The sequence below is a fragment of the Dipodomys merriami genome, unplaced genomic scaffold (assembly GCF_024711535.1).
Source record: "Dipodomys merriami isolate MVZ:Mamm:240054 unplaced genomic scaffold, mDipMer1.0.p SCAF_30, whole genome shotgun sequence".
Taxonomy (NCBI): domain Eukaryota; kingdom Metazoa; phylum Chordata; class Mammalia; order Rodentia; family Heteromyidae; genus Dipodomys; species Dipodomys merriami.
The window spans coordinates 7384145-7398483 of NW_027204493.1; the positions used below are offsets into that span (position 1 = coordinate 7384145).

Sequence of the window (14339 nt, forward strand, 5' to 3'; positions counted from 1 at the left end):
AGGAGGCTGAGATCTGAGGATCTAGATTCAAAGCCAGCCTGGGCAGGAAAGTCTGTGAGACTCTTATCTCCAATAAACCACCAGAAAATCGAAGTGGTGCTGTAGCTCAAGTAGTAGAGCACTAGCCTTGAGCTGAAGAGCTGAGGGACAGTGCTCAGGCCCAGAGTTTAAGCCCCATGACCAGAAAAAAAAAAAAAAAGAATAGATGCTTAGCATTCATCTCTAATCATCTCAGAGGGTAAAGATTTTACTTTTGATCTAGAATGTAGTTAATCTTCTAGGACAGAGTTGGGGATTCTAGGTCTGAATTCCAGGTATTTAATATCTTCCAGTTTTGCTCTCTGCTTCATGATGATAATTTTACCACTAGCTCCTAACACCTATTGTACTAAATTGCTATATTAATATTAATATCAGAGTGTGAAAAATTCAACTCATAAAAGGTATGCAAATCAGCCTAATGCAAACTTTAATGGATTAGTGCACTTAAAAAATTCTTTGAAACAAAGGTAACTGAAATGGTAAAAAAGCCAATTAGTCACTGTTAAAAAGGAAGACTGGTACAAGTAAAAGGATAAAATACTTTTAAGCAAATGTGACTGATTTTAGTCAAACAAAATAATACAATTGCTGGAATAACAAGAAACACTGTTTTATTTTCAATCACTGTGTATAGGGTTTGCATTGTGTCCATCTAAAAGGTATATGTTGCAATTTACTGTAAATGTCACTTTATTTAAAATTAAGGTTTTTGCAGATGTAATCAAGATGAGACAGGGTTATTAGAGTGGTGCTAATCTAATATGATTAGTGTCCCAAGAAGACAATGGAATTAATAGAAACATCTGGGAGCTGGGAGAGATAAGTAACAATATTGTCCCTTAGGCTTCTGTAGTTCTAATGACATCTTGATTTCAGATTTCTAGTCTCCCTAAACTAGACAAAACAATAGATTTCTATTGTTCCAAGCCAACAGAAATGTAACACTTGGTTCTAACAGTCTCAGCTTTTTGTATGTTCTGCCAAATCCATTTTCTTCTCTCTCCTTTTCATTAGGTTTGGAACAGATCACATAGATTTTTGATCAGTTTCTGTTTTTAAAAGTTGATTCAGCTTAATTCATGGATCTCATATCTGACTTTTATCTTATCTTATTCCTTCACTTGTGGTCAGCCTTTCCTCTTCTCCGTGTTCCTTTGTGTGGATTTATGGGTTTACCTTTATTTCTATTCCTTCCCTCACCTTTAAGAAAGGCTGCATTGTTCTCCTTTCTCGCTAGGAGAGTGGTAGAGGTCACTTCTGGAGGCATCTTGCTTTCAGCATTAGGCAGGAAGTGTTCTCAGTTCCTGGAAGGGAGTAATGCTCCAGTGTGGATCTGTACCTCCAGGATCCCATCAGGGACATCCACTCCAGTAGTAGCTCTAAGATTGTGTAGCAGCCATTCAGCTAGGGTAACATATCCTTATTCAGGTGTCCCTGCACCCCACAAATCATTTATGGGACTTTGACCATAGGAATATTTTCAACATCTTCATTGACTCTCAGAAGAAGAAAAGAAACAGAACCCTCATTGTCAACATTGTGTGAGCATGCCTACAGATTCCCATGGTCCCTTCCTTTCCATCCCGTTTTAGAGCTGTGGGATTGGGATGAGAGTTGGGTGTTGGGTAGAGTCAATTCATTGTGAAGAAAGTCCTGGACTTAGATGTAACTGGCCTTCTTTAGGATATGGGACTATTTAATGGCTCTTTCCCCTGACTTATTTTGGGAATGCTGGAAGTAGGAAGCTTGTAAGAATGGCCTATGTTACTCCCATAGTGAAAAGGGGGTGGGACTTATCTAGGGAAAGTACAGGTTACTGAATTCTGAGGGGAGGGGATGCCCCACACAGTTTCTATTTTACCAGGAAACATATGTTTGATTTTTAGGGTTTCCCTTCTTCATTCTTTTACTTCAAACCCCATTGGTCCTACAAGATATTGGTGATTTGCCAACATTTTATGAGAAACGAGATGAAGGACCTGCAGTAAATATCTAAGTCCAAAGTGGATGTGGGCCATCACTCCCTCTCACAAGGTCAGAAATTTGAGAGCGTTGCAGAAGGAAGGACAGTTTCTTTCACACACCTGTTTGAAGGTTGGCTGGATAAATTTTTGAGCTTAATTTCTAAATCAAGTCCAGCTGTCTGATGACACTTCTCTAAAACAAGGCATTTTCAAAATGTGTTCCACGATGGACATCAACTGTGGTACGTAGAAAGTTGTTAGAAATAGTCTTTTCAGGCCCTACTCCCGACCTCCTGAATCATCAGCTCTCTCTTTTATCACATCCACTGCACTATTGTGATAACACTGGTACACTAATGATACTTCTGGTACCCTCTGGCTACTCTAAAAAACAGATGTCTAATTTGTATGGATTAATAAAGATTGGACTCACTTTTACAAATTATTCTTTTCTCTGACAATTTTCTATGCATCATATACTTCAATTTAAAAGCTATGTGATATACTTCAACTGATGTGAAGAGAAGAGTATCTCTCTTCTTCCCCAGAGAACAGAACTTCCAAAGTTTGTTTTGAACTATTTTAAAGAAGGAGCTTTCCAGTTGATACCAATCATGCTTTGAAATAATTCCTTGTATCAGATGAGATATACACTTTACTTCTATAGCAAATGATCAACATCAAACATACTACATATGTTACATGATTATTGCAGTTTTTGTATGTTTACTCCCAGAGGAATGAGCACTTTGGAGAAGCAAGGGCTTCTACCGGGTTTAGTCATGACTGATTTCCTAAGACCATGACTAGTATTTGACACCATTCTTAATTATTTGTTGAATGAATACATGAAGTTTGGGTTTTCAGAATGTTTCATAGCTTTTATAGCTTTGTGTGTTTGTTGGTTTATTAAACAAATTTACAGTTTTCTTCATATTTTTAATTCTGAGCGTATTTCATTAGGTCCTCAGAATTTCCATTATCTTCATGAAGCGTGAATAAGAGAATTTTCTGGACTAGTGCAAAACTCGTAACTCAGAGGTGGTTTATAGGGTCGTACGAAACTTGATAGAGGCTGGTAACATAGGAAAATTGTGGGGAGAATAAAGATATGAAACCCACACAAAAGAATTTGTCAGTAAGAAAGGGTAATTTCTAATAATTTTGTTCTTTGTCTAAGAAGGTTCTGTATGGATTGTTTTTGAATAGTAAGTCTATTTGTCAGTAGTTGTTAGACCAAACACTTCCCAGAGTGTAGTATTTCTACCTTCCTGTTTGCACACATTACAGTTCCCACTTCACAGATGTTCACTGTTTTCTCGCGTGTTGAAGATCCTATTTTGACACAGTAGAGTTGGGTTCCCCCCTTGATGCACTGAGGAGGCAACAAACAGATGCATCGGGAAGTGGAGGCTGCAATGAGACACAGAGGGAGAGAGAGTATAAATAATGGTAGTACTGAGGGGCGTGGCTTTACTTAATTCCTATTGAGAATGGTGAGCTCGTGGGTGACTAGAATAGTCAGTGGTCCAAAGGACTCAACAGATTTGGATGGAGAGACTTGAAAGGAAGACTGCAATGTGCACTCTTAAGTCAGTAAGAACCCACAGCTAATCAGGCTTTCTAGCCAATCATCCAAAGCCTGAGCTCTTTAACATAATTCTCTATTTGTTTGTAGAATATTACTGGATTATATCTTCAATCTGTCTTTTTAGTAAGCAGTTGAATTGGACAATTTTTCTGTATGGTCTGGTTTTTGAGCTAACTAAATACTTAAACATTCATATACATCTTATATCTTTAAAATAAATAAGGCTGAGAATATTAAAAACACTTACCTAAGAATAATCAAATTTTAGGGACAAGAGGGAGATATGGGGGAAAACAGTGAGGAGTTGCATTAATCCAGATGCCTTGTACTTGTAACCTGACATATGGAATAAACTCTTCGTGCAGCTACTTAATCATAAAATTTTAATAAAAGAGATACTGACCCAATTATATATGTACAGATTTTAGTTAAAATTCAAGATCTTTCACAGTTTGACCACTAACATCTTTTTTTTTTACTTTTTCTATTCCAAGAAGATTAACCTCTTTTGATTTTTCAAGCAAGACTCAAAAAATGCTCATTTTCAAAATGTGTTCATATGTTCAGTTTTTACCCATCTCATGAAGCATTCATTCATTAAACTGTTTTACCATGCACTTTGCAGTACCATATGTAACATTCTCACATTTTCATGTCAGGTTTTCTTATGTCTTTTCTCTAAGAAATACATTTGATAATATTAATTGTGGCCCATCCATACATATGCTCTACTCAGCTCTTCACAGTTAACTGGGGCAATTTTGGGTGTAAGTATACAAGAATAAATGTATTTGATGGATCTGGGATAATTAATGTTGCCAGAAAATTGGTATCCATCTGAGAATCAGCAATAATACCATTGTAAATAGCTTAAGCAAATGTCAGTTCTTTCCAATGTTTCAACCCCATATACAAGACATCTGGTTCCTGGTTAGAAACATTTTAGGACAAAGTATACATTTCTTTGGCCAAGACTGGTACTCAAACTGGGTATCTGATGCTTTTGTTCATTGGCTGGCACTCTACCACCGAAGCCAGGTCTGCAATCCCCATCCATTCCCTTTCTATATTCTCTGCCAACTAGATAGATAGCTGTGAAAACTCTTGTTGATTATTGGAAGAGATGAAATTTGGAAAAAGCCAAGAGTCTTTCCTATCTCTGGTAAAGATATCCATCCTCTCAGCTTTTGGAAAGGCCATAAGCACCACTCTTGAATGATTATGACTTAGAGCTTGATTATTTTCAGACTTCTAGAACCAAAACTCTTCTCACTTCTACTACTTTATCCTTCAATATTAAGTTCTCACACTTTTCTGCTTATTAAATCCAGACTGGAAGATATTTCTTTCCCCCTTACAGCTTCTATCATGCTGCCTTGCATTAAGGTGATTCATGCGATCATTGTTTAATGGAACTCCTCCAATGACTGAGAACAGTTTGTCTTCAGCCTCTCATCCTGCCTTGGGACAATCTGCCAGTGACTTCACATGTCAGATGCTTAAATCGATAAATGGATGTTTGTTCTATGAAATTCTCCTTCCTGTTGGTTGGTGGTAGATAATTTAAAATTCAGATAGAACATTTGATAAATCATAATAAGAGACTCCCCGAGGCAACCATCCATCTTCTAACTTTCAAAAAGTAAATTTCATGTTACTTTCAAGTTTCACTTTAAACTTCTTATTGCATTTTAGACCAGGAAGGAACAAAATAGCAAAGAGCACACTGTAATAAGAAAACACAGATCAATCAAGGTGGCATTCAATTCAACTTGAAATAACTAGTATCACAACTTGCCTTGAGTTGGTTTGGTGTACATATACATATGGCTTTCTTTCTTCATAAATGCATTAGTTTGTACACTGATATTGTTCTATAATACTCCCCTGGAAAGTGTTTTCCTGTCTTTTGCTCAGATGTTGAAAGAAGGCTGACAGAGGCAAGCCACACCTTTATGGGGAAAATACTTTGAATTTTCTGATTATGAGAAGGACCAAATCAATATAAGAAATGCATATATGTCAGTTTGATTATCCTAAAACATTCTATTAATTTGAGCAATATCAGTCAAGTGTATAAACTTTTAATATCTTTTTAGACACTTTTACTCCGAGAATCCATGGGTACTCAAATATATGAGCAGCATAGAGGTGATAGGAAAGCAGACAATGTGACAAATTGATATATTAACAATTACTTTTCAGTAAAACAGATTAAAAAAGAATACTTCGTAGAAAAATATCCCAAACCCTAGGACTTCTCATTAATAATTTCTCTTTTTCCACAAAGAATTTTATGGAAGAATAGAAACTAACCTAAACACATTCCTGACCTATAATAATACACTGAAAATCCCTTTAAAAAAATAAACAAAAGGGGGCTGGGAAGGTGGCTCAGTGGTAGAGGGCTTGCCTTGCATGCATGAGGACCTGGGTTTGATTCCTCAGCACCACATAAGCAAAAAAAAAAAGAAAGAAAGAAAGAAAAAGAAAAGAAAAAAGCCGGAAGTGGTGCTGTGGCTCAAGTGGTAGAGCTCTAGCCTTGAGCTGAAGAGCTGAGGGACGGTGCCCAGGCCCAGAGTTCAGGCCCCACAACCAGACACCCCCCCAAAAATAAACAAAAAAACCCAACCTCCACACTGTCCAAATTTATTTTATTTTTCTGTATAGAATTTTTTATTTCTGAACTTAAATTTTTTTTGGGGGGGTGGGGAGGATTGCTAGTCTTGGGCTTGAATTCAGGGCCTGTGTGCTGTTCCTGAGCTGTTTTTTGCTCAAGATTAGCGCTCTACCACTTAAGCTACAGCTCTACTACCAGATTTTTGGTAATTAATTAGAGATAAGTGTGTCATGTACTTTCCTGCCTGGGCTGGCTTCAAACCACAATCAGACCTTAGCCTCCTGAGTAGCTAGGATTATAGGCATGAACCATTGGTGCCTGGTTTGAACTTATTTTTTGCATGTGTTCTTACACTACATATCTCACAAAAAATGATTATGTGTAAATACAAAATGGAAGCTGGCTACTGGTGGTGCATGCCTGAAGTCTCAGCTACTCAAAAGGTTAAGATCTAAGCATTGTACTTTGAAGCAAGCCTGAGCAAGAAAGTCCATAAGACTCATCTCCAATCAACCAGCAAAATATTGGAAGTGGGCTGTGACTCAAGAGGAAGAGTGGTAACCTTGAGCAAAAAACTAAGGCATAGTGCCCAGGCCCTGAATTCAAGCCCCATTATGGGCATAAGATAGATAGATAGATAGATAGATAGATAGATAGATAGATAGATAGATAGATAGATAGATAGATAGATTGACTGATTGATATGCAAAGGATGCTGTGTAACACTTGTATTTCTTTCCTAACACATATTATTACTGAAAGAGATGACAGTTGAGTAATGATGTTGGCCAAGCATCTAAAAACAGACAGTAGAGTTTTTAATCAATAAGATGTTTTCATAATGATTAGAGTATCATACATATCTAACCATAGCTTGCTATCTCTGCCGTGGAATTATCTTGTTTGGGTGTGGCATGAGGTTCAGAGCCCCTGGCATTCACCTCCTGATTTGCTGCTCATTGGGCTTATTGTCTACCTGCTGTCATGGTTCAGTAGTGTGGCCTGCCAAAGAAGCTGAGTCTTGATAATTGTTTAAGTGGATCAGGAAGGATGTGAGATTAGCAAAGGCTTTCTTCTTCTCAGGACCGGGCTGAAGAATATTGGCCAGAAACTGAAGGAGGATCAAAGGTGAACAGTAAGATTCCTGTCTTTCTTTTTGTAGACATGAGGTCATTTCAGCAGAAGTTAGATGAAAAAAAAAATCCCACAAGTTTCCATACATACTTCATGTCTACATATAAGATTCATTTTTAGAAATGTGTTGCAAGGGAAATTTAGCTGCTTACTTGAGTTCTGTTAAATACTATCCTTTCGTTTTATATGAAGCTTACTTTGGCTATGTCAGGGTCAGACTCCATCCTAGAGCAAAGATACTTTGGTGAAGTTCATGCTTTCAAGCAACTCACCAATGCAGTGACAGCAGAAATACTCTTATGAAAAAGGAAAATTTAATGCCACTTTTAAAGTGTTAAATTGATAGCTATTTCAAATGACAACTTCAATGCTTAGTGAGAGGAAAGTGTCTCTCATATATTATAGATTAGAGGATAATACTATAAAAGCATTTCTGCAAAGCAGGTTGACACAGTATGTCAGTAAAAACTTTGACTTAAGTAATTCCCTAGGATATACCCTAGTAAATGGAATTTCTAGGGTATATCCTAGAGAAATAATCTTAGATGATAGATTTACATGATAGACTCATCCATCGAATCATTGTTTATTATAGCAACACACAAGGGAAATTCTATGGACTTAACACAAAACTACATCTCAACTAAATCATATATTGGAAATAATTTTATGTCACCTTAAATGATGCCTGTCAATTTGTAAAATATTACATAGAACATGATCCTGTTTTATTTTCTATTATATTCAGTGGTACCACTGAAACATGTGAGGCTCCAGAGATGTTTTTGTGGGGGTGGTTGTGGGAACATCCACTCACTGGGTTACACCTGGGAATAAGAATCTGTCTCTGGGCCAGAACCACCACTGTAGGATGGCCATGGAGCTTTTTGGAGCATCTGTTTGATGAGTTCACTAAGGGTGGAGACGAGAAGAAGCAGAGGGTTGGAGAGGGAAGAAATAATGCCTGTGCATGTGGGACCTGGTTTACGCTCAAGCCTTCTGCTTGAATAATGCTGCTAGCCCTGGCTGGTTCTGGGCTCTGGCAGAGGACTTAAAGTAATTGAAGAAAGATGCTCTGGCAATTGGTATTCATGTGAAACCCAGCTCTGCCTGGGAAGCACTGATGGCCCCAGGAGGTCACAACCACCAGGTCAGGTTATGTGTGATGGGTGTCTGACACATCAGAGCAGGGCCTAAGAGCAACGTGATGGCATGTACATAAGGAAAGACTGGAAAGGTGCAAACTCAGAGGATTACAGCAGTGATTTCTAGTTGTGGGTATTTATTATAGCTTTCCTTGTTTGAATTAATTACACAATTTACAATGGATAAGAATCTTCTTCTTCTTCTTCTTCTTTTGTTTTATGGTTGGGATCCTCCTACTAGTCCTCCCAGTGTCACTGTGGATGAAAGTCTCATGACACTGAGCCTGGACACCTGTGCCTCCTCTTTGATTGGGGAAGCCACAATCGTGTTCAATCATTGGGTGAGCATGCATAAGGTAGGTGCCATTGGCTCAGGCCTGTAATCCTAGCTACTCAGGAAAATGAGGTCTGAGGATGATGGTTTGAAGCCAGGCTGGGCAGGAAAAATCTGTAAGACTCTAATCTCCAATTGACCACTGAAAACACTGGAAGTGGAGTTATCTCAAGTGGTAAAGCACTAACTTGAACAAAAGAGCTCAGAGACAACACCTTGGCCCTGAGTTTAAGCTCCAGTATACTGGCACACACAAAAACATGATGATGTATAAGTACAAAAATTTACCATATAATCCAGCTGAACTGAATTTCAAATAAGAGCATGTCTAGTCACCAGTGTCGCTTACCTGAACATTTTTCCCAGTCGTAGCATGTATCGAAGCCACACAATTCTTTCTTTGTGCTGTTGAATGCAAGCTTCATCCTCTCAAGACCCCATTCTAACTGTGGACCATCTTGGCAAGAACCAATATGTAGAAAATGGAGTTGCTCATTATTTAAACATCTCTTGGCCAAAAAAGTGCAAGAAGGTGAAGTAAAATAATGGTTGGAGCCCAAATCAAATACACAGAGATCTTCTGAATAATGGCTGCCCAAGAGAGGAAAGCAAGAAATTACACATGAGAACCAGGAAATCAGATGGCACGTAGTCCACTTGGTGTGTCAACTCGCCACTCAGTTTTCCCGTTTTAATTTTTTTTGGGGGGGGTCCGGTTGTGGGGCCTGAACTCTGGGCCTGGGCGCTGTCCCTCAGCTCTTCAGCTCAAGGCTAGCGCTCTACCACTTGAGCCACAGTGCCACTTCTGGCTTTTTTTCTTTTTGCTTATGTGGTGCTGAGGAATTGAACCCAGGGCCTCAGGCATGCAAGGCAAGCACTCTACCACTGAGCCACCTTCCCAGCCCCTCCCGTTTTAATTTTTTTACCCTGTTTCTCTCCTTTCAGTGCCTCGTTTCATTTCATATGCTCCCTAAGATTAGTCATTCTAAATTACAATCTATGTTGGCAGGATTCTCAAGTGATTTCAAATTTAAACCTGAAAAACTGAATAGCCAGGATGAGATTCCCATTAACTTCCCTTTCTAGTATTATTTTCCTATCTTCCTAAATTCCTTTTTATCTTCTGACATTTATATTGATTGAAAGTTTTTTTCTTCTCATTTTTTTTTTGTAATAGTGGTGTTTGAACTTAGGCCTTTTATTGCTAGGCAAACGCTCTACCAGTTGAGCCATGTGCCCAACTTGTATTGATCAATTTGTTCTTCTATTTGTTTTTTTTAGGTTGTAGGGCTTGAACTCAGGGCCTGGGTACTGTCCCTAAATTCATTTTGCTTAAAGCTAGAGCTCTACCACTTTGTGCCACAGTGGCACTTCTGGTTTTCTGGTGATTAGTTGGAGGTAAGAGTCTCACAGACTTTCTGCCCAGGCTGGCTTTGAACCATTATCCTCAGGTCTCAGCCTCCTGAGTAGTTAGGATTACAAGTGTGAGTCATCAGTACCTGACTGTATTGATCCATTTCTAAGCTAATGATATTATTTTTCCCTCTTGCTATCCAAGTTCTGCTCAATCAACATTAGAGCAGTCTTCTCTGTACACCAGTGGTCAGCTCAACTCCTGGCTACAGGTTGAAGCTTCCCTGGGTCAATTTAGCCCAAGATCTTCTATATATCCTCTAGCTCTAAAATACTTGTCCATCAACACCAATTTAGAACATATCATATGAGATATATATTATATACTGTTCAGAAGTATTTGTACTGTGATTAAGAACATAAGCCCTGAGGGTCTGACACTGGTAGCTCGCATCTATAGTCTTAGCTGCCTGTGAGGTAGAGATCAGAGCATCATGGTCAGCTGAGGCACAAAGTTCCCAAGACCCCGGTTCCAACAATACTTGGAAGCAGTGGCATGCCCTGCCATCCAGCGATTTAAGGGGATGAGATTTCAAAGATTGATGATTCCAGGCCAGCTCAAGCAAAAAGTTCTCAAAAACCTCAGCTCAACAGAAATACCAGGCCACAGGGGTCTCAATCTGTCACCCTAGTTGCGGAAGAAGCATGAATAGGAGGATTTTAGTCCAGACTGGTTCAAGCCAAAGATGATAACCTATTTAAAAAATAAATCACAGTAAAAAGGGCTGGATGTGTGGTTCAAACGGAAGAGTGCCAAACGGGTGTGAAATCCTGAGTTCAAACTCCAGTACTGCAAAAGTAACTTTTAAACAGTTCAGTGTGTCTGTGTTTATGATTGTTTTCAGAAAGCAGAGCTAATGCCAAGGGAAAAAATGCCTGCTTTCCATGTTCAGTACCTTTGAGCTGTGTGACCATTACTCCCATTAATGTCAATGATATACAAAAGAAATGTGGAAGAGAATGAAGAGTTTTAGTAGAGGCAGTCTAATAGCCAAGGGAAGTTTGTGTTCTCAAGATTTCTTATTTTTAGATAAAGACAGAAGGCTCCTCTTCTAGAACAATAGAAACAATGTAAGTGACCCCAAGAAGGACATCTGCAGTCGGGTAGATTCCAGCACCAAGAAGCTACTTGAGGGACCATTTGAAATGAATCCTGAGAAAGGCAGACAGAACAGAGCTTCCTTTGGGCTGAACTACGTGGGTGGGATTATACAGAAAAAGATCTTGTCATGCTCTCAAAAAAAGATATAAGTTGATTCTCTATAAACATTTCTTAGTCTGTCAGAGCACAAGCCAGTCAGTGGAAAAAAATGAAATATTCACAGTTGTTGCTATTAGCTTCTTTCTGAACATCCATGCTTTCACTCCTCAGTAAACGAACTCCAGTTTTCAGAATGGCTTTGTCTCTCATCAGGGAACTGCATCCTCAGCCTTGCAGTGAGGGAGTAAGAGACAGTTAACAAGATGGAGCAAGTGCTGTGTCTTTTATGAAAACTGAAGAGAAAGAATGCACTCTTCCTTCCTTCTCTCGCAGAACAGTCTTAGAGCATGAAATAATTTTAAGGCTCAGTACTACTTTGAATTTACCTTAAATTCAGCTGAAACTCATTCTTTAATAAATGAGCAATTTTGATACTTGGCTTTGTTCAGTAACAAAAAGGCAGTTATTCCAATAAAGCTACCCATTCATGGAAGTCACAAGAGAACATGCTATTTTTCTTCTCTAGGCTTTCTTCTCCAGTATGAAAGCATGAGCCAGGTAATGATCATGATGATGATGGTGGTGGTGGTGGTGGTGGTAGTGTGTGTGTGTGTGTGTGTGTGTGTGTGTGTGTGTGTGTGTGTGTGTGTGTGAGAGAGAGAGAGAGAGAGAGAGAGAGAGAGAGAGAGAGAGAGAGAGAGAGAGAGAGAGAGAGAGAGAGAGAGAGAGAGAGAGAGAGATTACAGGACTTCCTTTACCATGTTACTGGAGTTATAATTTTGCTTTATATTTAGTAATGGAAAGGAAGGTTTTGATGTAGTTGAGCTTGAAAATTTTCAAGTTGTGTAAAGCAAAATGACACTGTTTAAATAAACAAAAGCCATGCAAGCTTAGGGAAGGCTGAGAGACAATTTAAAAAGCTAGCTACTCCTTAAAGACGGTGAAACTCAGCAAGTCACAAGGTTATGTGAAGATTTATATATTTCATATTTGTGCTTCAAGAAGGTGAGCTTTTCCATGAAGCTAGTTACACCAGACTGGATTTTCCCAATGTGCAAACAGTATCTCATACCTACAGTCTTCTGGAGACATACAGGTACATTCAGATCCCAGTTGTTTTTGTCCAGGCTGACAGTGGCCCTTTAATTTTTTCAGAATATCTGAAACAAATCAGAGCAGAGACCAGGAACAATACATAGCTGTATTCCCATTGACAAGCCTGGATTCAAGTGAAAAGGCAGTGGTAAAACAGAGTTAGATCATTCATTTTAGTTTCTCCAAATACGTTGCTATGAAATATTCCATCTGAAATGTCCTTGCTGTCATTTTTCAAACTAAAATTTCTGTTAATCTCAGAGAACTAAAGAAAGTGATATTAGGGAACTTTTATTCATTTGTTTTTCAAATACTTATTGAACATATTTATGATGTTTCCCAGCATACTGCTTAGGTTCTGGGGATAGTGGATTGAGCAAACTCTGACCTATATTTGGTGAAGGCAGACAGACATTGATCAAATAAACACAGTAATACATATAGAATTGCTGCCATTATTAGTGCTATTAAAGAGAGAGCATATAATCAAGAAAATTGATGCAGCTAGAAAGGTCAGAAATGGTAAAATGGGGGAAAGGCAGATGCTGTTTGAAACAGAACATCAGGTATGAAATTGCTCAGAAGGGAGGCAGTAGATGACTTTCCTGGAACTGAGAGACACGCAGTGGGGTTGAAGTGCAGAAAAATAAAACAAATAGCAAAATTCAACCTGGAAAAAAGACACACAATAGGTTGTGCTGGAAAGCCTTTCTTCTTTCACTTTCCACGTAGTGGAAAATGGGTATTAAACAGAGGGTAGTGTGAGAAAATCAGGTCTGGATTTTGAAAAAGAAATGAAGGCTGAGTAGCGTGCGGAGAATAGATTTAGAGAAGGATACTGGTCTGCGGGTTATTATATCAATTCATAGGAGAAGAGAATGGTAATCTGGACCAAGGTGTTAAAGGGAAGTGTAGATAGAGGTGAAGATACTTGAGACATACAGGTTAAAAGCCAGGATATTAGATACTGAAATAAGTTATATAATTGTTAGGTTTTTGATTGGCACAAGAGAAGAACCACTTGTGCCTTGTCTTAGAAAATATTAGAACTTGCTTGTATTTAGGAAGGAAAAGATGATGCATCGAGTTCTTCCTCATACATGTTGACAGTATACGGATGTTATTCTCAAGCCACCTAAACCAGACAGCCATAGAGGAACCTGAGGATTCGTGGTTAAAGCTTGCTGTAGAAGTCTGTGCTAAAGATTTAAATTCATTAAATCTCTGAGGATTGAAGCTTTGGATATAGGTAAGATATCCCACTCAGAGAGTGCAAGCTAGATCTGATCTAAAGAATTCCACAGTAGTTCATACCTGTAATCCCAGCTACTCAAGAGGATGAGAGTTGAAGATGGTTAGAAGCCAGCCAGAGCAGAAAAGTCCCTGAGATTTTTAATCTCCAATTAACCACTCAAAAACCATAAGTGGAGCTGTGGCTCAATGTAGTAGGGCTCTAGCTTTGAGCAGAAAGAGCTCAGGGACAGTGTCTAGGTCCTGACTGACACCACCCCCCCTCCAAATTCCATCATTAAATATCCTAACATAGGCAAAAGGCTGCCCCAAATAGAAAGCTGCAGTCAGACATTGGAGCTAAAGAAGGAAGCCTGGGAAAAAATGTATGCACAGAGTTCAGAGTTGCTGAGAGGTCAAAGAAAATGAAGATGGAAATTATACACATTAGAGCTAGAAGTTAGTATTAAACAGGGTTTGAGGAATAATGTATTGAAAGAGGAGTTTCTTATAAGACTAATCAATGGAGAAATACAGCTCCTAAAAGTAGCTATTTACCCTGAAAAATAT

At 38.7% G+C, this 14339-nt stretch overlaps 1 protein-coding gene across 1 annotated transcript in view; it reads right to left on the minus strand.

Moving 5' to 3' along the window:
• Positions 1-504: 504 nt before the first annotated feature.
• C6 (complement C6) overlaps positions 505-14339 on the minus strand; it is a 74826-nt gene continuing 60991 nt past the window's right edge. The window contains exons 16-18 of the mRNA XM_070041105.1: positions 12517-12604; positions 9180-9421; positions 505-3419 (exon numbers count right to left, since the gene is read on the minus strand). Coding sequence (XP_069897206.1) covers positions 3238-3419; positions 9180-9421; positions 12517-12604 — 512 coding nt within the window. The 3' untranslated portion in view covers positions 505-3237. The remainder of the gene's footprint in view (positions 3420-9179; positions 9422-12516; positions 12605-14339) is intronic.